The 26,386-nt window shown below is 41.2% G+C and overlaps 1 protein-coding gene across 5 annotated transcripts in view; it reads left to right on the top strand.

Moving 5' to 3' along the window:
* Nucleotides 1-26,386, top strand: part of pard3bb (par-3 family cell polarity regulator beta b) — a 201,935-nt gene that overhangs the window by 95,786 nt on the left and 79,763 nt on the right. For all 5 annotated transcript variants that reach the window (XR_008572425.1, XM_054786859.1, XM_054786860.1 and 2 more), the window contains 4 exons: nt 8,943-9,158; nt 12,974-13,199; nt 24,808-24,918; nt 25,134-25,505. Coding sequence is in view for 4 of the 5 variants with exons in the window: in XM_054786859.1 (XP_054642834.1) it covers nt 8,943-9,158; nt 12,974-13,199; nt 24,808-24,918; nt 25,134-25,505 (925 nt within the window). In the remaining variant the exon portion in view is untranslated. The remainder of the gene's footprint in view (nt 1-8,942; nt 9,159-12,973; nt 13,200-24,807; nt 24,919-25,133; nt 25,506-26,386) is intronic.

The raw sequence follows: 26,386 nt of genomic DNA, 5'->3' as shown, positions 1-26,386 counted from the left end.
AGAGGCAATGTATTGGAAGATAAAGGTTTAACTTGGTTTATTCCTTTAGTAATAATGGTATTTATCCCTAATTCTGTAATGCCATGCATGCTTATATTTAATTTATTGTATATTATTTATGGGTTGTATTGTATTGATTGTACAACAGTTGTGATAGTGGTGGTATTAACAGGTGTATTGCGTATCTTAAAGGGAAGCTGCACTTTTTGGGGAATTTGGCCATCATCCGCAATCCTTATGTGAGACATGAACACTCGTCTTTCCAATTTCTGTGCGTTCTAAAGAGAGAAAAGCAGCTAGCACGAGTCAACCTAACAATGCACGTATGGGGATTCACCTTTTCTGCCAAAAGGGCTTCTAAAAACAACTATGCACCAACTATGCTCCATTTACAAAACGTAACCTGCATATTATTTTTGTTTTGCTGATTTAGCACTAGTGCAACATGATAACGCTACAAGAATGGCTTAGTGTTTCATTATAGCTGGATCTGCCTGGCACCCAGCAATGTTATTCTCTGTCTGGGGGGAGTAAAAGGAAAAAGTAGCTGTCGGTGGCGGCTTTCCTGAAGTCTGCCATGATTAGTGGTAGCAAACGCGCTCTCTAGCATTCGTTGCTATGGACTGAAATCAATACACCCAGGAAAGAAGTTCTGGTGATGCTGAAAATGACCAATATAAGTCAAAATGCTGTATTACAAGTAGGCCTGTCATGATAATCAATAAACCAATTAATCAAACAATAAAAAAAACAAAGTTGATCATTTTGCCACCTCTATAAATTGACATGTGTATGTATGCCTGTTTGTTTTCGTCGTCTTTCTGTTCCACACAGGCTGGATGACAAGAGGGTTCACTCTGCATGTGTCTGTGCGCAATGGTTCTATAGTGGAATGAACGGAGAGCGTGAGCCCTCCTCTCATTCAGCCTCTTTGTCCCTCAGTACGTGGAGGCGGGGCTACTAGTGAGTGGATACACAGAGTGCTAGCAGTTAGTAAGTTAGCAAGCAAATGCTAATATGAATGAAGGCACAAAAGACATGGTTTCCAAGCTGAATGCTACAGTTCCAGTCTAGCGGTGCAGCAGACCCTTCGTCCCGACAGTCAGCGCTTACTGAGGCATTTGATCGGCAAAGTAAATATAAAATGAAACAGCACAGAATGGTGTGCCCTCACAGATGGTATCGCGCTCTACATTGCAAAAGAAATGCAACCTTTCAATACAGTTGAAAAGCCGACATTTCGGAAAATGTTAGAAATGTTTGACAGTATGAATTGCCTGGGAGAACGTATACATGTACATGTCACAAACAGCAATTCTTGGACTGTATAACCAAGTGACAGAAGACGTGTTGAAGGACATCACAAACATTTCATTTTACTCCGCCACCACAGATATGTGCTCTAGCTCAAATGTGATCACCTACAAAATGTTGTCAATAGTATCGATTATCGACAATAATTTGTAGGGCAATTATCGTCCAGCAAAATGTGTTATCGTGACCGGTCTAATTACGTACATTACATTAAGTATTAGAAGTTATCATGAATGGAATGGTTTGATGGTAATGGTTATGGTTTGATTTATTTTTAACATGCATACACTACATGTTACATTGGAATACATCACATATTACAATTCACAATTCCACATGTCCGAAAAGGAGTAGGAAGAAGCAAATCTAATTTAATCCTACCCCCTCTCTGTTTCACATTAATTGCCCATAGATTTGTTCACATCCTGTATTCAACATGAACAACTATGAAGTAGGAGTGAAATGAAGTGGTTATTTTGACACACCCCCGAGCGAGTTTCTAAACCACTGCTATCTTGGCTGTGACGTCACACACTGAACCCTTTCGGCAGTCACACTGCCATGGAGGCACAGCAGAGCGAGGAAAGAGACCTCTTTTCTGACATTTCATTTCAATTCTTCGCTAATTAAAGACTTTTTTGAAGTAGAAGAAAATGAAGGAGTGTTTGAGAGAGCGTTGGGCATCAGACCATACAGATTTGAGCCATATCTTGACGAGCAACAGAGCAATATGGGGACAGATTCTGACGAATCTGAAGAGCAGGCAGCCAGTAATGATTGTCAAGGCGATGTGAATGTGCCTACACCAGCTGACAGTGGGAGACTGTCATCTGATATAACACACAAAAACACATACAAAGTAAAAATAAACAAGAATGTTATGCTGGCAGTGGTTGTCACAGAGATACAGTATATGCGGACTATAAGTGACAAGACCAGTGAGCAGTGATTGAGGAAAACTGATAACTGTTTAGCTTGTATGCTGACATTGACATTTGACATGAAAACACATATTATTCTAAGATTGGTAGCATATATCTAGCACAAAAATGTGTATTTACTTACTGTCAGCTTGGCACGCTTTTCCACGGTCAAACGTCTTCTTGGTTTTTGACTTTTATATTGCCGTCTGCGTAGGTGCTTATGTTTTCACCGGTAGAAGCACCCTCCGGCAATACACACTAAGGAATAGTATCAAAATAATTGCACTTGCCTGGTCCATTTATCGCGGCGAATTGGGTCCTTTGGAAAAGCAAACAAGCTTACTCCTTCTGTTCAAGTGTTTGAGCAAAAGCCTGCCACACAACGCTCAGGCAGAATATAAAAAAAAATATGTATAACAACAACAGAAAGTCAACAAAAATTTGGGCCACCACAAGCAAAAACAACTGAAACAATGGAGGGGACGTACCGGTCTGACGTCACTTCCGCATTCTGCTTGAGACTGTTTTTAGTGACGAAACCTTTGTAAAAGTTAACGCTCAAACACACATCCAACATAGGAAATATGCCTTTCGATATAATTTTTTATGGTGAAAATAAAAAAAAAAGATTAACATGTGTTTTGGTGTCATGAGAAGGTTGTAAATAAATATACATAAATTATATAACGTCCATAATATCTGATAATTATGACTAATAACTAATTATGACTAATAATAATAATTATACTATTGCTGTCATATGATTAAAAATGTTAATCAAGTTAATCACAGTTTTCAAATTAATTAATCATGATTAATCACCATTTGCCACTGTGTGCAAAATATGCCCATTTTTACTGTATTTTATCAACAGAAAGTTAAATGACAAGACACGGTTATATGTATTTGTATGTATTAACAGCTCCAAATAAGCTGAACATTAAAATAAAGCTAAATGATTGCACTTTAGGGATGCACCGATCAGCATCGGCCAATTTCCGTGAGAAAGCATGTGATCTGCATGTGCCGATAAATGCATTTCAACGTTAATCACAAAGGCCTCACCTCTGGCTTGTACTATTGCAGTATGCAATCTGTAGAGATCGAACATATTTCTCCTGTGTGGAACTTACCTGCCTTTCGTGAGAGTGATATAAATTTTGCACCCTGCAAAATATGCAACAAAAAATATCTCGCCGGGGTAGCACATTAAAAAGCTTTCATTTAATACGGCATTTGAAGAACAAACACTTGACGGAGTATGGTGAGTTTTCGAGGCTCACAATGTGATCGTCAGTCAAACAGCAGCTCACATCATGTATGTAAAACGTTGAAGGGTATTTTAGAGGGCTTTATAGGCGGAATAGGTGAACCCCCAGTTCGTGCATTGTTAGCTGCCTTGTGCAGGCAGAGAAGTGAAAGATGGGTGTTCATGTCTCACATAAGGATTGTGGATGATGGGCAAAAGAGCCTGTATAGCATCTTATGAAGCAGGAAGAACAATTAACTCGTTTGTTGTCAAACCGGCTGCTGTAGATACAGAAATATGTCAAAAGGAAGAGGGCGCAGTTGGGTGGGGACCATTTTGAATTAAAAAAAACAAAAAAAACAAAGCAGGTTGCATACGCTGCAGTTCTGTATACCTACACGACAGACTGGTGGTAAGTGAATGGACAGAGGTTCCTTTGCCCTTGAAGCTAGTACATTATTACATCTGCATCTTTTATCAAGCTTATATTTTTCACCCAATCACTAATGCTAGAGTTACTTTAGTTTGTTTTTTGCATTTGAATGTGAAGAGGCTTAGCAGGGAGACTCGGGCTCTGAAGCCTCATTTTTTATTTCCAATCAAGGCAGTTAATGTGTAATTGTTGAGCAATTATTATGTGCAAATGCATATTCTATAGTATATTCTGCCATTTACAATGAACACAAACGTTTTACTGATCATAAATAGCAATTAATCATTAAATGTGTAAATATGCAGTATATTGCTTATTTTTTCAGTCAATGATTGAGGCAACGTCCAACCTGAGTTAGTAGTCACTGCAGAGGCTTCAGATATTTGTTATCCTCCTTCTGTGACGGACCTATCGCTGATTGGTGCCGTTCAGTTGTAGAAATCAATGAAGAAGACAAACTAAACTGTATCTCATTATGTTTTGTCCTTCAAGTGAGGACAGGTGGTCCTTGAGTTATGAACGAGTTGCGTTTCTACGGCGCTTTGTAAGTTGAAATTTGGTGGGAAGTCACTGCGCTGTATTGCTTAGTTATCACTGTCGCTTTCGTAGGAGCAGATCCTTTAACATGCACAAGGATACTGCACACTACAACGTCTGAGTTGTGTCGATTGCGACAGTAGAGCGATTGAGACAAGTGTGCCCAATATTGAGGATGTTGTGTATTCTTCCGCAGTCTGTGTGTACTATAATTAGCTCTTGAGGGAGTCTTGTATTTACGGACAAAAATGATCTTTTTAATGAATTTATGGAACTAATTCTGTAAACCGTGGCCACTTGTTTTGCTGTTGGGTTTTGTTGGCTTTGTTGCAGTAGTTTACCATTCAGCTGCTTCTTGGTGTACTTTTGACTTTGAAAGTAGCCTCTTTCATGATGCCAACAAAATAGCCTTGGGATAGCTTGGCACATTATCTTGTTGTTTTATTTTGAAGTCTTAATTTCTTATTTATTTGGTCCGTTCTACTTCACTGTTGTCATGCTCACCTTCTCTTTTGTATTTCTAACACTCTGTGATTCTCTTTCTGTACCATCATCTCAGTGTCTGTTTTTCTCCACCAATGGCCTACTGTCACCCTTTCTAACAAATCACTTGTTCTGTCATGTCTGTCTCCCATTCTACCGCCAAAAGCAGCTTAATTCTATTATCTTACATTTGCACTACTTTCATTGATGACACAAATCCTGAATTGGACAAGCACTTGAGACTAGGCATATTTGTGTGACAGTAAAATAGATTGGTTTGGGGTTTTCTGTGTTGGATATCTTAAACAAGGGGTGTCTGTAGTGCGACCCAGGGGAGAAAAAAAAAAAAAAAAAAAAACAGCAAAAATTGAAGAATAAAGTAAAAATATTATGAGGAAAAAAGTTGTCATTTAACAAGAAAAAGTCATAAATAAAGTTGTGATATGAGGAAAAATTCTGTCAGTTTAGTAGCATAAAACTGAAATATCTATATATTTTTAACTGGTAATATTATGAAAAGCAAACAAATCCAAATAAAGTTGTAATTTTTGGAAAATTAGGTTGCAGAATAAGTGTTTCAAGAATAAAATGTAAATATTATGGGAATAACGAAGAACAACCAGGAAATATGACCACATTAGTCCAGTACTCAGGTCTCTGCACTGGCCTCCTGTCGCTCAGAGAATAGACTGCAAAAAGCCCTGCTTGTTTACAAGTCTTTTCATGGTCTTGCGTCAAATTACATCTCTGACATGTTAGAGCCACATAAACCATCTCGAGGTCTGAGAAGCTCCTGCGGGTGCCCAGCGTCGGGACTAAACACAGTGAGGCTCGTTTCAGTTTTGTGCCGCCAAAATCTGGAACAATCTTCCAGAAGATGTACGACAATCCTCAACTTTGGCAAAGTTCAAATATGGGCTGAAACACTTCTATTCCACTGTGCATGTGACAACTGAAAGTATTTTGGCTGCACTTTTCATTTTTAATTTGATTGCTTTATGGAATTTTAAGTAATTATTTTACAATGATTTTATTTTTGTTTTATGGAATGATTTTATGATGTGATTTTACCCTTCTTTTCTATAAAGCACTTTGAATTACCTTGTATACGAATTGTGCTCTTTAAATAAACTTGCCTTGCCTTACCTTGCCTTTTTCACCTGTATCACAAAGCTGAGATGCAGTTATTTTTTGAAATAGGTATAACTTCTTAGCATATCTACACGTGCTGCTTTACAAAAAATCAAAGCGGCCCTGGCATCCTTTTATTTTTCGGTATGTGGTCCTCAGTGGAAAAAGCTTGGATACTCCTATCCTGTCTTAAACGGAATGTGTTAGACCCCATTAATAATAGATCCCCAGTGGAGGCCCTCAACTTGGCACCGTACAATTTCTATTACAAAATGAGGCGATGTTCTACCTACACATAAAAAATTGCCTCTCTTATAGTAGTTTGCTGTGACAGTTATAGTCGTCCTGCACAGGATGTGACATTTGCTATAATCTCTGCACACATCCTTGTGGTGTATTAATCGATTGAAAGGAGTTTCACAAAAGCATATGTCAAGATGGTTGCAATAAAATTATTATTATCTCGAGGGTTCATTGTACTAAGGTGTCTTTTAGGTTTGCCATGAGCATTGTCTCAGTGATGGTCTGCTACTGATTGACTATGCCAGTTGATACAGCCTTAGTGCATAGGAAGGATAATCAATGAACATCAGCAGAGAACATGGTTTGGATAAAAGGGTTGTCATTGGAGGTTCAAATAGAGAGCAGGAACATTTCTAAACAAATGTCTCGTAGCTGAAGGGCTTTAAATAACGTTACACCATAGATTCCAGTTTTGGATTTCAGCCATTTGCTTTAAATGTGCTTGGGATTTACTAGTGACTGAATTAGATGGGCAGTTGAACTGCACATTTTAGTGTGGCCTTTTATCGTGGCCATCCCAAAGCACGCCCTTGTAATGATCATGCTGTCTAATCTAATGCCACAACTGTGGATTATGAATTATGAGTGCTAGACACATTTGTAGACAATATTAGTGTATATAAAATCCAGATTTGTACTTTTTAATAGGTTGAGCCAACTTCAGTTGAGTATTTTCTACAGGAAGGCGGCTAATGGTTGTATTGTCATAGATGAACTTGATGGTTATGTTCCACATTAAATTATAATTATGGAATGAAGGTGGACATAATGTGTGGTGTGTTTATAGATGTGAGTGTCAGCAGTCACAGCCCTTGTCCATCTCTCATTCTAGCAGCAAGTGTACATTATGCATGCATGCATTCTGTGTGTGTCTTTGTGTGTGTGTGTGTCAGTGTGGGTGGGCCAAAATTAATGCACCAGTCATGGTAGTCATCAGCGCTCTCATCTGAGTACAAAATACACACACATACAAACACAGCAAGACCAGTCATGTGTATAGGGAATCATTATCTTAAGTGATTCTGGTTTAGCGATCATGAATCAAAGTGGCATCGTATCGACAATCCAGAGCCAGCAAGGAATTCAAAATGGGTGTGTGAGTGTGTGTGCATAATGTTAACCTGTACAAATGTATTTTGAGCTGGCAGCAAGCCGAGCTTGGCTCACCAATTTCCATTTTATTTCCCTTCCTCTGTGTCACCACGTTCCTGAAAAGCGTTTTTTTTCCTTTAGGGTGTTACCCTCCTTTCCTTTTTGGAACTGTGTGGCTATTATGTCAAAATACATGTTGAACCGCAAAAAGCTCTGTTTGTTCCAAAAAGCACAAAATGACCATTTAATTGTGTAAATGTTTTTTACAGTGACTATCTGTACCCCTACCTCTCTGTGTTTTTGATCTTCACACCACCTGTGCATCCTCCAAATGCTCCGACTACCCCATCCTTCCATCTCATTGGGTTTGACTGTGCCTTTGCAGAACCATATCAACGTCAGCTCTATTCTTCATTATCCCTTCTGCTACTCCGCTTCCACTCTCAGTAATATCTCTCTCTGCGGTAATGATGGATAGAGAACCCGTTGGAGTAAAGCAAACACATTCATCACAAACTCAACAATGCCATAGTAAACTAGATCGCAGGTTTTGTTCCTGACACGGCTCTTCTGAAAAGGCTATGGTCTTCATGGCTATAAGCCAGCATCCACTTTTTCCCCCCAAATCCAATCACCTCGATACAGAACACTTAGTGTTTAATATCTGACAACACCAGTCATCTACAAATCAGCAAATCTTAGATACTGTACTGAACATACTGTAAAATGTTGGTCTTTAAGAATGACTCATTTGTTTAAAAAAAACAAACAAAAAAAAAAACACATACATATGAAACCACCCAGTACACTTCACTCACTAACTGTGCTACAAAAAAGATTAGTTATGATAATCCATAATGCTGGTTATTATAGACAACATACAAACCCTTTATTCCGAAAATCATAATTATTAAAATTTGCTGACCTGGTAAACTTTCAAACAGCTAAAATTATGCTTAAAGCAAACAATAACTACCTTTCATCAGTTATAATTATATATTTATTCCATCCATCCATCCATCCATTTTCTATACCGCTTCATCCTCATTAGGGTCGCGGGGGTATGCTGGAGCCTATCCCAGCTGACTTCGGGCGACAGGCGGGGTACACCCTGGACTGGTCGCCAGCCAATCGCAGGGCTTATATATTTATTATTATTTTTATTATGTCTGTTATATAATTTTTTCACAGTAATTATAAACCTTGACTCTCATTGTACCACTGCCTTATCACTTTCATATGTATTTTTATAATTGAGAAAAAGTACATTTGGAATACAGGAGGTGAACAGATGTATTGTAATTAGGGGTAAGATTAAAGCTTTGCTTCTTCCTACTTCTTTGTGGACATGTGGAACTGCGAATTGTACTATGTGATGTATTCCAATGTAACTTGTATACAGGTACAAAATAAATGAAACCATTACCATTACCCATGTGCCTCTTACACTGCATTGTGTTCTGTCACTGTCTTTTAGCTCCATCGATCGCCATCGGACTCGGCCCTACTCTCGGCTTGAAAAAGTCCTGTTCGCTGGAGAGTCTGCAAACCGCCATGTCGGACGTCAACAGAAAAAATGAACACCTACCTTTTCACCGTCCTCGTCCCAATATAGTCAGAGGAAGAGGTTGCAACGAGAGCTTCAGGGCAGCTATTGATAAATCCTATGATGGGCCACCCGAAGATGATGATGGTAAGTCTAATTTTCAGGTATGTTTGCACATACAGTCATCCCTCGGTTATCGCAGTTAATTGGTTCCAGACCCAACCGCGATAAGTGAATTTTGGTGAAGTAGGATTCAATACTCATAAATTGAGCATGTGTGTAGTTAGAGCATAGAAAACCTGTTCATGACTTTCTAAATACAATATTTACCATTATTAGAGCCCCGTACACATGAAATAACACCCCTGTTGTCACCTTTCCACTCCTATTATTCTGTGTTTACACAACATTGCTCAACTGTAGTGCGCAGGCTACGGAATCACTGCAGGGACACGAGACGACCATAGCTTTAAATATTAGCAACTAGTTAGCCTCCAATTTATTTACTGTATTCTAAACTTAAGAAAATGTTTAAAACTGAGTGGGGAAGAAGGACAAAGAAGCCAAAAACATACCGCTTCCACAAGGAATGGCAGGAGAACTTCTTTTCACTCTATCATGTCGGACATGCCACGGCTGACTCTATGCAGTGTGACTGTAATCTAATGTCATGTCTCAATAATGAAATTATTGACGCTTAGTGGCCAGAATACTACCTTTGTCTTTCAATGTTTTTGACTGATAATACGCCATAGTCAGCCACAAAGCAGCGATCATTTATTAATTGATTTTTTAAAAAACACGTTGGAGTGAGGGAGTGATAATCGAACCGTGATATTGGGAGGGACTACTGTATACAGTTGCACTCAAAATTATTCAACCCTCATTGTAAATTGTAATCATTTGCAGTTCATAAACTTGCAGTAGTTTGCGATACACCAACAAAACAAAAACAATATAAATAGATCAACACACCTGCTATGATGAGCAGTTACATTTTTATTGAAACTGGTCATCTATGAAAACGTTTTGAAAATAAATGTAATTTACAATTACTTTTGATCATAGTTAATTCATTAATTAATTTGAAAATAGCCCCCTTTTTTTCCACAAAAAAACGAATCTCATTCACCCTAAGTGAGTAATAATTTATAAATACATGGTCACAATATGGGTCAAATATATAGCATAGATGTATCACTGTAAAAAAATGCAACGCTAATGATGTTTTTTCTTTAAGCGTTGAAATTTTGCACTTTGTGAGGTAGTCCTTAAACGCACCATAGTTGCTGTGAGACGCAAAAGTGAAACTTATGTATAACAATCCTTCCTCAAACCTTGTAGTGCGGTAAAGAGTTAATATACGATCGTAAGTCTGGAATTACAACAGGCAAGCGATTTGGATTATTTAAGATGCGTCTTGGAGAAACGCCCTCTCCGACAGCTAGCCGGGATGACCTGGCCACCTGCAGGGCAAGGCAAGCCCCATATTACCACTGTGTTCGTCAGAGTGAGGTGCGGCGGCCCCACAAAAGATGTAAACACAGTTAGTGGTGAGTACTTATACATTTTATCATTGAAAATATGTTAATGTGTGTGAGGCATATTCAGGACTGAATATGGAGCTGAATTTAATCTAATAAGTCCAACAGTCACTTTTATTGCAAACGTTGGTCCGAAATTGGAGAAAAATGTCAAAAATAGACATTTTTATGACCGTATCAATTACTCGCGGATCAAGACCAGAACAGTTTTTGGAAGCATTCTAACTGTTCATTACAACATTATAGAAGCTTTACACCTACTTTGTGCAATGGTGCTTTTTTTTGTCCATATTTTTTTTGGGGGGGGGTTGACAAGCATGTTATGTTTCCACCACAATTACAACTTGCCAGACATTTCTTCCTGCCTCTCCTTTTCCCCTCAGTTACATGGTGAGTGATCCATTCTGCTTCCTTCCATGTACAATGTATACCCTACTCACTCATTTTAACCGGCCTATAAAAACAGGAGTTTTACCAGAATCCCACAACAGTATGAAGCAATGCAGTGCATTGCCCTTCAACATTTGATTCAATATTTAGTCAGGCTTTGGCATTAAATATTTATTCAGGAGCTAAATACTATCTGCTTGGTTTGCTTCGCTGAGAGGTGTGGCTCAATTCCCAGTAGTGTTATTAGCAGCAAACTCTTATCAGTCACCACCAGAGTAATGAGATTGCCTGTTTCAGATCACTACACTACACACAGGATGGACTAATAGGGCATGTCAACACCACGCACACGCACTGGCCCTGTCTGTCACCATCGTTCTAATTGTTCAAAACTTTTTGGAAGCTGCTGTTAATTGACAAAGAACAGTTCTCCAAAGTGCTCTCACAGTGACATTGTTGAGAAGCTTGGTGAAAGTGTTTAAATGCTGTACCTGTGATGTGCAACTGGAAATGCAAACACTTCTCATTTCTTACAACTCAGCAAACTCAAAGAACAACAAAACATAACAAAAGTGTCTTTGTTTGTTAATGCAGGTTGGTGCATGTTCCATTTTGATACTGTTGGTTGGCTGAACACACAAATAGGCAAGATATAGCAATAAAGAACAAATATGAAAGGCCTGTCCTCAACTTTTGTCATTACAGTTGTCCCTCATTTAGCGCGGTTAATTGGTTACAGACCCGACCGCAGTTAGTGAATTTCTGCAAAGTAGGATTCAATATTAATAAAGAGAATATATATTTTAGTTAGAGCATTTTTATGACCTTCTAAATACGTTTTTTACCATTATTCGAGCCCTGCAGACACCCTTATAACACCTTTATAGTCACCCAATATAGCAGACATAGTAATCGACAATAAGACATATCCATCCACACATTTTCTATGCCGCTTATCCTCATTAGGGTGGCAGGGGTATGCTGGAGCCTATCCCAACTGACTTCAGACGAGAGGCGGGGTACACCCTGGACTGCTCACCAGCCAATCGCAGGGCACATGTAGACAAACAACCAACCATTCACACTCACATTCATACCTATGGACAATTTAGTTAACCTAACATGCATGTTTTTGGAATGTGGGAGGAAACCGGAGTACCCGGAGAAAACCCACACACGCACGGGGAGAACATGCAAACTCCACGCAGAGATGCCCAATGGAGATTTGATCCCAGTTCTTCCCGATCTCCTGACTGTGTGGCCAACATGCTAACCATTAGGCCACCGTGTGGCCAAAAATAAGACATATTAGACATAAATAAGATAAGATAGACTCACACGTTAGCAGTTAGCAGCCTGTTGTCTCATCAATGTAACATTACAGACAGAGAAACCAGTGCAGAATACTACTCTACTCCCACTGTTTGTGGCTGAGGAGAGACTCACGGTGCACTTCAATTGCTTTATTAAGAAGCAGAGTATACCTGCAGTGAACATTCATACAGGACTTGCTGTTGGCCACTCTACATTGCTAACCTGCTGCTACTAGTCAGCTCTAGCTAGTCACGTCACACGCGTCACTTCCCAGGCCTCTTTTCTTAAAGGCGCACACAACAAGTCATAGACACTGCATTACACTTCATATCATGTCTTTTGAATGTGCATTTTCGTTGATTTTGCCATTTTTCTGTATGAAAATGTTACATTTGGACATGGACATTTGCTTAAATATGCACTTTTTTTTTTTACTAATAGTAGACCAATTCAACCACAAAACAGTGGTCATTTATTGATTAATTCATTTTTGAAAAAACACAATCGAGCGAGGGAGCAATTTTCGAACCACGATGAACTGACGGACGACTATATATTGTTCTATAGCATATTCATTAAACACCTGCACCTGTAATGTCCGTATACTTTAACTTAAACACTAGGCCTAATTAAATTTACAGGCTCCAAATTGACCATAATATTATTAGTAGCATGCCAAAGCAGCTTGGCTTATTTACTGCCTTTGCTTTTTAGATGCATCAGAGCAAAGTTCAGGACGGGATACACCAGCAAGCACCTCATCACGCCAAGGGGCAGGGGATCTGGTGGAGGAAAAACCAAAAGCAGACAAGAAAAAGAAAGTGAAAATCAAGAAAAAGGATAAGAACAAAGGCAAAGGAAAAGAAAAAGAGAAGAAAAAATCCGAGGAGTCAGAGGAGACAGAAAAGAAGTCGAAGAAAATAGGCTTCGGCCTGCTGAGGTAATTATTTTTTTGTCCCTTTTCCTCATCTTTGGTAATGGTCAGAATAATGTTCACTGGAGGCGGGCTTTGAAAGATAGCAGTATAAAACTATCTTTCTAAAAAAAAAAACAAAAAAGTCCTGCCCACTGTAATTCCCATTCTCTTGTAAAAGTGTCAAAGTTTCTAAACCAGCATGCCTTTTATGTATTTTACAATCACTAGAACTTGCACTGTTAATACCAGAAACCTTCCAACCCTTTTTCCCCTACATTATGCATTATGCAAAAAGTTCTTTAACAGGTTCTACCTGCAAAATAGTTCAAAATAGGGTGACCATATTTTGATCACCACAAACCAGGACACTCGGCCCGGCAATGAGATGATCGAAGTTTATTTCAAGGTGCCTTATAATTTAAATTTAAAGTATGCTCGCTCTGTATTGCTAGAAAATAATAAAATCAGACAAAAAATATTTCATAATTGATTTAATTTTATTTTGTGTATATAAATAAATATAAATAATATAACTTATATGAATTATAATATGAATAAATTAATCTCTAGAATGAAATAATGATAGAAGAAGGACCTCGAAATGTGGTACTACTCCAAAATAACAGTATTCTAAGATAACAGCGTTCCAAATATAATTTCAAAACAAGTGATGTGGACCGTCCAGGAGCTATGACCGTTGCGATGCTGCGATGGGCGGAGCTTTTATAAGACATAAACTGGATGTTGGTAGATGTAATCCAGATGTTTTTCAGCTGCTTTGATCATTACTCATACTTAAGCAGAAGTTACTCACACGTTCGATGTTTCTGAGACATATTTGGATGTTACTCATGCTCTTCTATCTACCGTCCATGGTTGAAAAATGTGTGTTTGCCGCTGTATGACACCATTCCATTCCATTCCATTTTCCTCCGCTTATCCGGGTCCGGGTCGCGGGGGCAGCAGTCTCAGTAGGGAAGCCCAGACTTCCCGGTCCCCGACCACCTCCTCCAGCTCCACCGGGAGGACACCAAGGCGTTCCCAGGCCAGCTGTGAGACATAATCTCTCCAGCGTGTCCTAGGTCTTCCCTGGGGCCTTCTCCCGGCTGGGCATGCCCGAAACACCTCACCTTGGAGGCGTCCGGGAGGCATCCGGACTAGATGCCCGAGCCACCTCAGCTGGCTCCTCTCGATGTGAAGGAGCAGCGGCTCTACTCTGAGCTCCTCCCGGATAACCGAGCTCCTCACCCTGTCTCTTAGAGTGAGTCCCGCTACCCTACGAAGAAAACTTATTTCAGCCGCTTGTATCCGCGATCTCGTTCTTTCGGTCATGACCCAAAGCTCATGACCATAGGTGAGGGTGGGAACATAGATCGAACGGTAAATTGAGAGCTTTGCCTTCCGGCTCAGCTCTCTCTTCACCACGACGGTCCGGTACAGCGACCGCATTACTGCAGACGCTGCGCCGATCTGCCTATCGACCTCACGCTCCAACCTTCCCTCACTCGTGAACAAGACCCTGAGATACTTGAACTCCTCCACCTGGGGCAGGACCTCATTCCCAACCCGGAGGGAGCAATCCACCCTTTTCCGACTGGGAACCATGGCCTCTGATTTGGAGGTGCTGAGTCTCATCCCAGAAGCTTCACACTCAGATGCAAACCGTCCCAGTAAACGCTGCAGGTCACAGCTCGATGAGGCCATCAGGACCACATCGTCTACAAATAGCAGAGATGAGATCCTAGTGCCCCCGAACTGGACTCCCTCGACACCTTGGCTGCGCCAAGAAATTCTGTCCATGAAAATTATAAACAGAATCGGTGACAAAGGGCAGCCTTGGCGGAGGCCAACGTTCACCGGAAACAGGCTTGACTTACTACTGGCAATGCGAACCAGGCTCCTGCTCCGGTTGTACAAGGACTGAATGGCACGTAGTAGCGCGCCACCAATCCCATACTCCCGGAGCACCCCCCACAGGACACCGCGAGGGACACGGTCGAATGCCTTTTCCAGGTCCACAAAGCACATGTAGACCGGTTGGGCAAACTCCCAAGTACCCTCCAGGACCCTTGCAAGGGTGTAGAGCTGGTCCAGTGTTCCGCGACCAGGACGAAAACCACATTGCACCTCCTGTAGCCGAGGTTTGATTAACGGTCGTACCCTTCTCTCCAGCACCCTGGAATAGACTTTCCCAGGGAGGCTGAGGAGTGTGATCCCCCTATAGTTGGAACACACCCTTCGGTCACCCTTCTTGAAAAGGGGGACCACCACCCCAGTCTGCCAATCCAGAGGTACTGTTCCCGACTTCCACGCAATGTTGAAGAGACGTGTCAGCCAAGACAGTCCCGCAACATCCAGAGCTTTGAGGAATTCAGGGCGAAACTCGTCCACCCCCGGAGCTTTGCCACTGGGGAGCATTTTGACTACCCCAGATACCTCAGCCACGGTGATGGAACTGTCCGCGTTCGTATCCTCAGTCTCTGCTTCCTCTATGGAAGGTATGTCAGTGGGATTGAGAAGGGCCTCAAAGTATTCCTTCCACCGCCCAACTACTGTATATCCTCAGTCGAGGTCAGCACGCCCCCGTCCCCACTGTAAACAGTGTGGACCGGGCACTGCTTTCCCTTTCTGAGGCGCCGGACGGTTTGCCAGAACCTCTTTGAAGCCGACCGAAAGTCGTGTTCCATGGCCTCACCGAACTCCTCCCACACCCGAGTTTTTGCCTGGACCACCGCCGAAGCCGCGTGCCGCTTGGCCTGCCGGTACCCGTCAGCTGCTTCAGGAGTCCCACAAGCCATCCATGCTCGATAGGACTCCTTCTTCAGCTTGACCGCAGCCCTGACCTCTGGTGTCCACCATCGGGTTCGGGGCTTGCCGCCACGACTAGCACCGACCACCTTGTGGCCGCAGCTCCGATCGGCTGCCTCAGCAATGGAGGCACAGAATAGAGCCCATTCGGACTCAATATCCTCGTCCTCCCCCGGGATGCAGGAGAAGCTTTGTCGGAGGTGAGAGCTGAAGACTCGACGAATAGGAGACTCTGCCAAACGTTCCCAGCACACCCTCACTACACGTTTGGGTCTCCCGGGTCTGTCCGGCATCCTCCCCCGCCATCTAATCCAACTCATCACCAGGTGGTGATCAGTTGACAGCTCAGCCCCTCTCTTTACCCGTGTGTCCAAAACATGCGGACGCAGGTCTGATGATACGACTACAAAGTCGATCATAGACCTGCGACCTAGGGTGTCCTAGTGCCATGTGCACTTATGGACATCCTTATGCTGAAACATGGTGTTTGTGATGGACAAACTGTGGTTCGCACAGAAGTCCAACAACATCACACCGCACGGGTTCAGATCGGGGAGGCCGTTCCTCCCAATCACTCCCCTTCAGGTCACACTGTCATTGCCCACATGGGCGTTGAAGTCTCCCAGTAAAACGACAGAGTCACCTGTTGGGGTGCTCTCCAGCACCCCTCTGATGGACTCCAGGAAGGCTGGGTACTCTGAACTGCCGTTTGGCGCGTACGCACAAACGACAGTCAGGACCCTTTCCCCAACCCGAATGAACCTCTCGTTAACCGGGGATGACTCCAACACAAAGGCACCGAGCCGGGGGGCTATTAATAAGCCCACACCAGCTCGCCGCCTCTCCCCTGCAGCAACTCCAGAGTAGAACAAGGTCCAGCCCCTCTCGAGGAGTTTGGATCCAGAACCCAAACTGTGGGTCGAGGTGAGTCCGGCTATATCTAGTCAGAATGTCTCAACCTCTCTCACAAGTTCAGGCTCCTTCCCCGCCAAAGAAGTGACGTTCCATGTCCCAAGAACCAGATTTGGCCGCCGAAGACCAGGTCGCCTAGGTGCCCGCCCTCGACCGCCACCCAAAACGCAATGCACCGGACCCTTATGCTTGCCCACGCAGGTGGTGGGTGTACGGGGGGGAGATCCCGTGTGGCTTCTTCGGGCTGAGCACGGCCGGGTCCCACGGGTGAAAGCCCGACCACCAGACGCTCGCCTGCGAGCCCCTTCCCCAGGCCTGGCTCCAGGGTGAGGCCCCGGTATCCCACTTCCGGGCGAGGTGCGGTCTCTCCTCGTGTGTTTGTTCATAAAGGTCTTCTGAATCACTCTTGGTCTGGCCCGTCACCCAGGACCTGTTTGCCTTGGGAGACCCTACCAGGGGTATACAGCCCCTGACAACATAGCTCCTAGGATCACTTGGGCACACAAACCCCTCCACCACGGTAAGATGGTGATTCACGGAGGGGCGTATGACACCATCTGACGTAAATACTTAGACGGAGGCAGACAGAATCGGCAGTATGGGATTAGAGCCTTAATGTCCTGGATGCATTATTATTATTATGTAAATTAGATAGGAATACAAACTCTCACACACATTCTATAAATATGTTTTTTTTAATTATTATTTAATATACCCTCTCATAAGCTTGCTACAGACGTACGCTCCTCGTCTACAATGTCACAAAGCACATGTGCTCATTATCTAACGTGCCTGAATCAGAAAATATTAGATTGTCTGATAACCTGATATGTTAGATCCCAAAGCCCATATGCAGAACTTCTCTTTCAGTCAGCACACATAAACAAGCGCAGTATGTGCTCACCCTGTGCACACATATTGCACACATCAAAACACCTCTTTTTCTTTTTGCGTCTCCTTGGAGAAACACTATCACTTGTTCACAGGCACACAAAAGACCACTCTGAGAGTGCTGCCCCAATTTCTTTAAGAGGTGCTTAAAATTATCTGTCAGAGCTATTTGGTGTGATTAACTCCAACACGACGCATATCTCAGTGTGAGAGGGAGCATACAGTAGGCACACACAGCGCGCAATCTTTCGATGAACAATGTGGACCTTATACTTGAATTATAACATGATATCGAGTCTTGTTTTTTTTTCCAACTGAGCTGAGACTTCACATGACCATTACGTCGATACACATCTGTAGAAAAGCATGCTCCTGTGAATTCAACCCTAAATTACTGGTACTTTGAAAAACATACTTAAAAGGGCGTCTTTGTGATTTCAAAGTCGCATTGTATCACACTGATTATATTGGAGAATTACAGTTTATATTTAAATATTTGGCACTAATATGCTCTAATAAAACCAACTTAAGTATTGCCAGTGCTTTTGAAACTTGTTTTGTTATTGTTCTTTTTTCCCCCTGATTCTTCAGTGCTCAGCCACAGTTCATAGTTAACAAAATGAGAAATAGAATTGTTTGTGAGTTATTTCTTGAATTCAATAGTGTTTTTCAGCGTCTTTTTCTTTCCACCTTCTTGTTTTGCAGCCATGATCAATAAGATAAGCAGAGCATTGTGCTGTAATTGTGTTAGTTAGCAAAGAACTACTGTAAACCACTGATGACATTGTCGACGGGTGACGGAGCTGACTTCCAGTTCCTGTTTCAGTGTAGCTAATAGGAAGATAGTATGGACATTTTGTGATAAAAATACATTAAGAACGCAGTTGGACTCACGTGGTGTATTAATAACATGACAAGACGTGCGCCATATTGTACGCTAACCGGAAAATGTACACAAACTATGGCTAAACTTTAGCATACAATTTTTACGTGAACAGAAAAACATGCTAACTCGAACGTGCGCTAACAGAGGTCCCAATGTATAGATCAGGAGTCACTCGGGGAAATGATCACAGCCACATCGGATTGCTAAGAAATGTGCTCTTCAGTTGAAACAAGCGATAAGGTTAACTTATGCTTTGCTTATGCCATGTAAGCTCGGTAAGCTATATGAATTACAATTGTAGTCACAATAATATGAACTATGAATGATAATAAAATCAGAATATCAATAGTTCGGAAATTTACCTTCCGGGCAAATTTCTCGCCATGTTTTGACAAACATGACGTCGTGTGGGGGGGTGGAGTGTCTCGCGAGCTACCCAGCATGCTTTGCGGTGGGATGATATGGAGAGATGTTTATTTGTATACCCACGTGGTTCATTGGGTAGGTTAGCACCGTGGGTGTGTTGGTTGTTTGGATTGCTGCATATAAAATTAAATCTATTAAGCATTGTTTTTGACTATTTCCTGTGTGACTCGCCACAATAGCATTGAAAGTCATGGTGCTAGCTACTCCTTCCATGTTTTTTTTTTTTTTTTTAAACAATTTAGAAAGTTGTGGAACGCATAGCTGTAGTTTGCTCACCCCTGAGCTAAATCATGGCAATGTAGTTGCATTTGAGTGTAAAAGATGTAAAAAGGATTGCAAGCTTGTATATTTATTTAAAAAGCATAGTTTGAACTGGGGTTGGTTACACATTCAGTGATATTTTTAGACTCTTAGATTAAATCGCATTTGTTGTCATGGTGCATTTTAGTGGCGTCTTAATTGCAGCACACTGATAATATCAGCCTTCATCTTCGTTTCATTTTCTAGCCATATTTCTGCAACCTTTTGCTCTCCACTCTTGCAGCCCAATAATCTTTGTATCATTCAAAATGTTCCTCTCTTTCTTTTCCCTAGTGCCTCAGCCCCCTATCTGCATTTGATTGCATTTAATGGCGAGAGACTAAGAGGGCAAATTGGTGCTACTCAGAGTTCCATCTAGGCTCAGATTTGTCTCATTCATCCAAGGACAAAATGTATACCCCAGTCATGGTCTGGATCCTGTATGGGTCGTCGGATAAAGTGTATTCTTAATGTATCTGGGTATTAATATTAAAGGGGCGGCATGGTTCAGGTCATAGAGTGGTTGCCGGTTGCTGGTTCGATCCTCCATGATGTTTTGACCATGTCGAAACATCCTTGGGCAAGATACTGAACCCCCTATTGCTCCTGATGCTGCATCATCAGTGGGTGAATCTTGAGGACCTTACGCTATAGAAGTGAAAGTCTGGCCATTTACCATTTAATCAAAGTGCACACTTTTTCCCTTTTATCCCCCCATCTGAAAAGAAAAAAAAAAAAAAATAATAATTATCTATGGAGTTTGCAAAGGGTCTTCCTAAATAATACCCAAATTGCCAGAAAGAATGAATGCAAGTCCGTTTTAATTCCCATTAACTCATTTAGATGAAAGTGGACAGCTGGCTCTGTCAACGAGATGGCTGCCATCTGCCAATCATTTATGTGTGAGCAAGAATGAGAGAGTGGAGACACTCAAACGAAACAAAAAAGAACATGCAGAGTTAAAATGCTAAAAATACATTTGAGAAAATATGCAAAGATCATGAATATTTATGCCATGATTGGTCACAGAGTCAGATGGTCGTCACATTGTTGGCACATGGTCACTGTGAATCGTTTCAGTGCGTATGTGCTGTGTGTATGTGTGTACCCTAATGTTCTGCAGCTGTGTGTGCAGTTCCTTCTTTCTCTCTCTCTCCCCACACTTCGCTCTCGCCAGCTGGTCCAAATGTGACACCTCTGGTAGACTTAAAATGTTCCATCGCTGAGGCTGTTATCCAGTTGGAACAGTGGGGACCATTAAGACTGACTAGGTCCTTTGTGGGGTGGAGGAGCTTGTTTTTCTGCATGTGTGATACTCTGCAAGTATTTATACAGTGATGGTTGAAATGATTTTCAGCCCTTGAAAATGTACGTATTCTACACAAAATGACTGTAAATCCTGAATTTTAAATACCATAATCATGTATCCATCCACTGGTGAAAGGACCCTGGATTGGTCAATCAACTGTATAGACATCAATCCATTCACAATTTAGAGACTCCAATTAGCCTGAAATGCATTTTTTTGGATGTGGAAGTATGCAATCCCGAGGAGAACATGCAAACGCTACACAGAGATCCTCATCTGAATCTCCTGATGGTGAGGCAGACGTGCTACCCACTATGCCACCGTTCTGCCCCTTAAAAGTAATTCTATACTTGGTTGACATGTTGATTGTGGTGATGTATTGAAAATGATATAAAAAAACAACAAAAAACTCTCTTACTGGCCAAATACTTCTGGATCTTTTTGTATCTGAGTGATAAGGAACCAGCAACAAAATCCACGAATGAAAATAATACCCAGTGGAACCTCGGTTAGTGTACGCACGGGTCAGCATGTTTTTCGGTTAACGTAAAAAATGTGCACCAAAATTTTGCCTCAGTTTGCGTGTATTTCCAATTGGCTTACTATACGGTGCGTGTCTTGTCGCGTTATTAATACACTACGAGCGTCCAACTGTGTTCTTGTATATTTGTATATACAAGAACATATATACATGTATATTTATCACAAAACGTCCTTGTTAGCAGCCCATTTGCTTGCTAATACATGGAAACAGGAACCGGAAGTCAGCTACATCGCTCATTTATGATTGCATCGGCGGTTGACTCTGTAGTTCTTTGCTAACTACCATAGTTATGCCACAAGCCTCTGGTTTTATTTTGACAAAGGTGAGAAACACTATTGAATTAAAACAAAACAGCGTCTAGCAAAACACAAAGGTGGTGCCTAGGTGGATCTTATCTGCATATCACCTTCTTTTTCAACAATCACGTCTTCAATTAAGATAAAATTGACGTTAAGTGTTCATTTATCCCATTCATTCATCATTTTAATGCATTTTGAAGTGTTTTCTGCATGTAAACTATAAAAAACGTGTTTTGTGTTAATATTTTTGGCTGTCTGGAACAGAATAATTGGATTATGATTCTTATGGTTAAAAATGTATTTGGTTAGAGTACGTTTCAGTTAGAGCCCAACCTTCTGGAACGGTTTAATGACGCTTACCAAAGTTCCACTGTACAGTAATCCCTCGTTTATCGCAGTTAACTGGTTCCAGACCTGACCATGATAAGTGAATTTCCTTGAAGTTGGATTCCTTCTTTATGAATTTAATATTTTTGTCGTTACGGCATAGAAAACCTGTTAACAATCCTATGATGTTTAATTTTATGGGAGCCCTCTCGACATGAAATAACACCCATATAGTCACCTTTACGTTTATATTATCCAAAATAGTTGATATAATCAGAGAAAATAAGCCATTTAAGACATAAATAAAACCTGTGCTTGTGTGTGTCGCAGTAAATGTGTTCCAGATTTGTGGAAGACAGGAAGTAATGTTGGAAGTACCGAATTGAGTTTTAGCATGTTGGGGGTTACAGCCGCAACATTCTTCTTCTTATTATTATTGTTATTATTATGTTGGTATTATTATTGTGCCTGTTGTGAAATAATTCAAATCTGCAAAAAAAGACTGTTGTTCCGGCGATCAAATTTGGCGCTTGTCTCACCCAACAATTACTGACACATAGTGTGACCAATGTAAAATACTATATTCACAATTTTAATGCATTTTCTTATTGGCTGATATTTGGATTTTTGTGAATTTGAGCTATTTTTATGTTTGGAAATGCTCAATTTAGGCACAAAATAGGTACAATTTACTTAAATATGTATATTTTAGACTAATAGTAGGCCTTATTCAACCATAAAACAGCATGATTTATTATTTAATATATGTTTGAAGAACCATGATAGAGTTAACCCGCGAAATTTGAACCTGGATGTGGACACGGACGACTGTACAGTATATATGTATTTATACGGTATCACAATATGAAATAGCAAACCTATTCAATCCAGACCAAAGTACTGAACTGGTTTATTATGCATTCTTCTGACTAGACTTTTTGTTTTATAATTAGAGAGAACATGCTCGAAATGGGTGGAAGGACACCCCAGCTGCCAGTCAAACAATGTGACAGGAAGTCATTGGCGTGTCACTGACTGCTGTCATGCCTGCCAATCAGCAGTGTCCTTATGCATGCGTGTGTTTTGCGGACCACATTCGTTTGTCACAGTTAAACAATGTCAATCAGTGGTTTCCACAAGGGTTTGCATGCAGGGAGGTGGCAAAGGGAAAGGTGACAGAGGAGCAGCAGAATATAAATATTATGCACTTTATTTTCTACTCGTGTGTGTACCTCCCCTTCTTGGCTATGCTACTTCCACCAAGCAGGACTATGTGGTTCAATTTGCTATGAATAACCACACCAGCAGATGCTAAAAATGTTATCCTAATGCATGTTAATGTAGAAAACATGTCGCTGCCTTTGGCGCAAGCAGGGAAACCAAAAATAAAGTAGAGGACCATGCAGTGTTTGTGGCTATGTGCTTTGATGACATATACAGTAAATTCCCCAAGATATTTGGAATTATGACAGTTTACAAACTGTAAAGCAGTTCAATTATAGACAAAAACCCTTGAGGGTGCTGGTGTGGAGTGACGGAGTAATGCTTTTTACTGCATTTTGTGTTACAATCAATAAGGAATTGAAGACTACAGCACACATACTGGTTCATATTGTGTACTTTACAGCTTATGAACAAATCAACCATTAAAACAATACCTCCCACGGAAAATACACTTTTTCTGGTACCAGACAACCCCACAAAATGACTTTCCACAGCGAACCTTCTCTTACACAGATGGTATCTTTAACAACCTGTGTACATAATTGTGATGAAGTCATCCACACATGCAAATGAGTGATGGTAAAGAATGTAGTGCGAGGTCATGAATATTCACAAGTCATCCTTCTGTTCCCACTAATGATAGCGGGAGCTTTTGCATTCATCCAACTGGCTGCATATCAGCTGGTCTTTGCAAAGGCACTATTCCCTGTAAACAATGGCTATGGTGGTGTTAACCCACACGTGTCACCGCAGTCACACAAGGCGACATACCTTATTTACCCTGTGTACGTTATTTTCTAAGTGGTTGGGTTTGACAATTATTGGGTATACTGTACCTACTGTACTACAGTATGTCCTGTATCTGATTGCAAATATACAAGTTGATCTTCCAGTGGTTTTATTGATTTACCTACTTGCCTAATACAAATTTACATTTAAGAAAACACATCAACCGCAAAGCAAAGTAACATTTCAGGAAACACATTAACAAAAGAACAAACCGGAAAGGGAATATACCAAAGCCCACATTGACAGGAATGGACAATGCGCAACAATTAATGATCGTGATTGCGTCATTTACAACAAATTAACGTTCATACGCGACACACCCATGGAATGGCAGCACAACGAAACAATAGGACACATACAAATGATGTATGTATTCATGCAAAGTGACTTGTTGTAAGAATAACAAATAGACATGTTAAAAGTGCTATGCTAATTATGTCTGAGGCGGATAAGCGCCGTTTGATCACCTCGTTTTCAGCTATTTCATGTCTTTATTCAACACACCATGCACACTCACACGTTTAGAGTGAATCATTTCAAGGACATGCACCGTTTTAGGCCTCCATTCTTATCAATATGGCCTTTGATACTGTACATTCCCTTTCCGGTATGCCTGATTATAATTTGTTTTGACTTTGTTAATGTGTTTCCTGAAATATTCATTTGTTTTGACTTTTGGTATTTTTTTTTTCTGAAATGTTAAAGCATTTCAGTTTGTTAAAGTGTTTTGCACTTCTGAGGCACAATTCTGGGTTTAAGAGTTCCATGGCATGTCAGTGTGCATGCAAGGTGTTCTGGTGATCACAGTTTTTGTTTTTACCTCAAATCTATCACATGATTTGGATTCACAGATATCCTTGGTAACGCACAATGTTTTTCCACCCTAATGACTGTATACCCTACTATGATCTGTGCAGATTTGGAAAAAAAAAGGAGGACAAGAAGGAGGCCAAGGCAGATTTGCAGTATCAGAAGTCTGACATTAAGACTCATGTGGAATTGGAAAGGTTGAAAGAAGAGCGGGAGAGGTGGGAAAGAGTTGTTTTTTTTTTCCATCATGTTGTCTTGAGTGCAAAGAATGAGGCTTCGGTCATTTCTGCCATTGCTAATCTTACATTGCTTGTTGCTTCCTCATTCTCCATACTTGTCACATACAACATGAACTTTCTTTTCACTCTCACTTTCACTCTCTGTTTACAACTTTCCAAATGCTGAAAATGAAGCTGTTCTGTCCACCTATCAGAATTGAAGCTGCCCATCCCGAGCTGTGTGAGCAAGACTCCCGAGGTCAACAAGTTGAAGGTGTCAGATCCACATATCCAGATGTTGAAGATGATGACGCAGACCCCAATTATGCCCGAATACAGTCCTTTAAGGATCGTGATATGGTTTCAACACCACAGCTTCAGTCGTTTCCACATAGTATGGTTCAGCATGGCCATGTCAGGACCCCTTCTCCACAGATCCCATTAAACTTTCAAGGGCAGGCCAATCATAGTAATGACCCCGGAGTCATACCTGATGAAGACCATGTTGATGGACTTTATGCAAAGGTCAACAAACCAAAAGCAGCTGGGACTGCATCAGCGACTGTGTCCGCAACTTCTAATGATAGGTAAGGACCGTACTTACTGTAGACTTACTGTAGGTCTTTGACTACAGTGGCCCAAATGTTATTGCTTTGCAGGTCTGGTAACAATAATAGTCTGTGAGCGCACTTTCACACCTATAGTTCACTTATTCTGGACCTGAACTTGTCCTTTAACCAAACTACAGCACAACAAACCATGTGAGATACTCTAGGTCTCTTCTCTAATCAGTTGGTGTTGCGCACATGAAACATTATTTTTACCGAATTTTGTGTAATGTAATGTTAATGAGGGAAAGGCTTGTTGAGATGTCATCTGTACTTCTGTGAAGAAGGTGTCGGACGTCTCGCTCCTCATCCGAAGAGCTTTGTCAGCTCCTCATCCTCTTCGGATGAGGAGCGAAACGTCCGACACCTTCTTCACAGAAGTACAGATGACGTCTCAAGAAGCCTTTCCCTTGATGGACAACTCCTGTACGACTGAGAGCCTACACAGACCCAATGTAATGTTAATGTTCACAATTCCGGTGTTTGTGAATGTGCATCGCTCAGCATTGGTGGATAATAATGGATAATTGAGAGCTGCTGTTGGCGTGTTAAGGTCGGCAAAAAAATCTGAAAATAGAGTCAGATTCTGTGTGTCTCTGTGGGGACATTGCATTACTTACAATATGTTACTTTCACTACGATATATCAACACTTAACAACATGGTGCACATGGCTGAGTGTGCATACATTTAGCACCTTAATGAGGTGGCGATAGCCACTTAGTTTTGGGGTTCAGTTCCTGCCATTTATGTTGAAATAACATTACAGAATGTCAGCACACATCTCTACATAAAATTGCCATTTTTTTAAATAGCTTTTTGGAATACACTGCAGTCTACAAGACACAATAACTGCAAAGG

The sequence above is a fragment of the Dunckerocampus dactyliophorus genome, chromosome 9 (genome assembly GCF_027744805.1).
Source record: "Dunckerocampus dactyliophorus isolate RoL2022-P2 chromosome 9, RoL_Ddac_1.1, whole genome shotgun sequence".
In the NCBI taxonomy this organism is placed as follows: domain Eukaryota; kingdom Metazoa; phylum Chordata; class Actinopteri; order Syngnathiformes; family Syngnathidae; genus Dunckerocampus; species Dunckerocampus dactyliophorus.
This window is presented reverse-complemented; position numbering and strand designations above follow the sequence as displayed.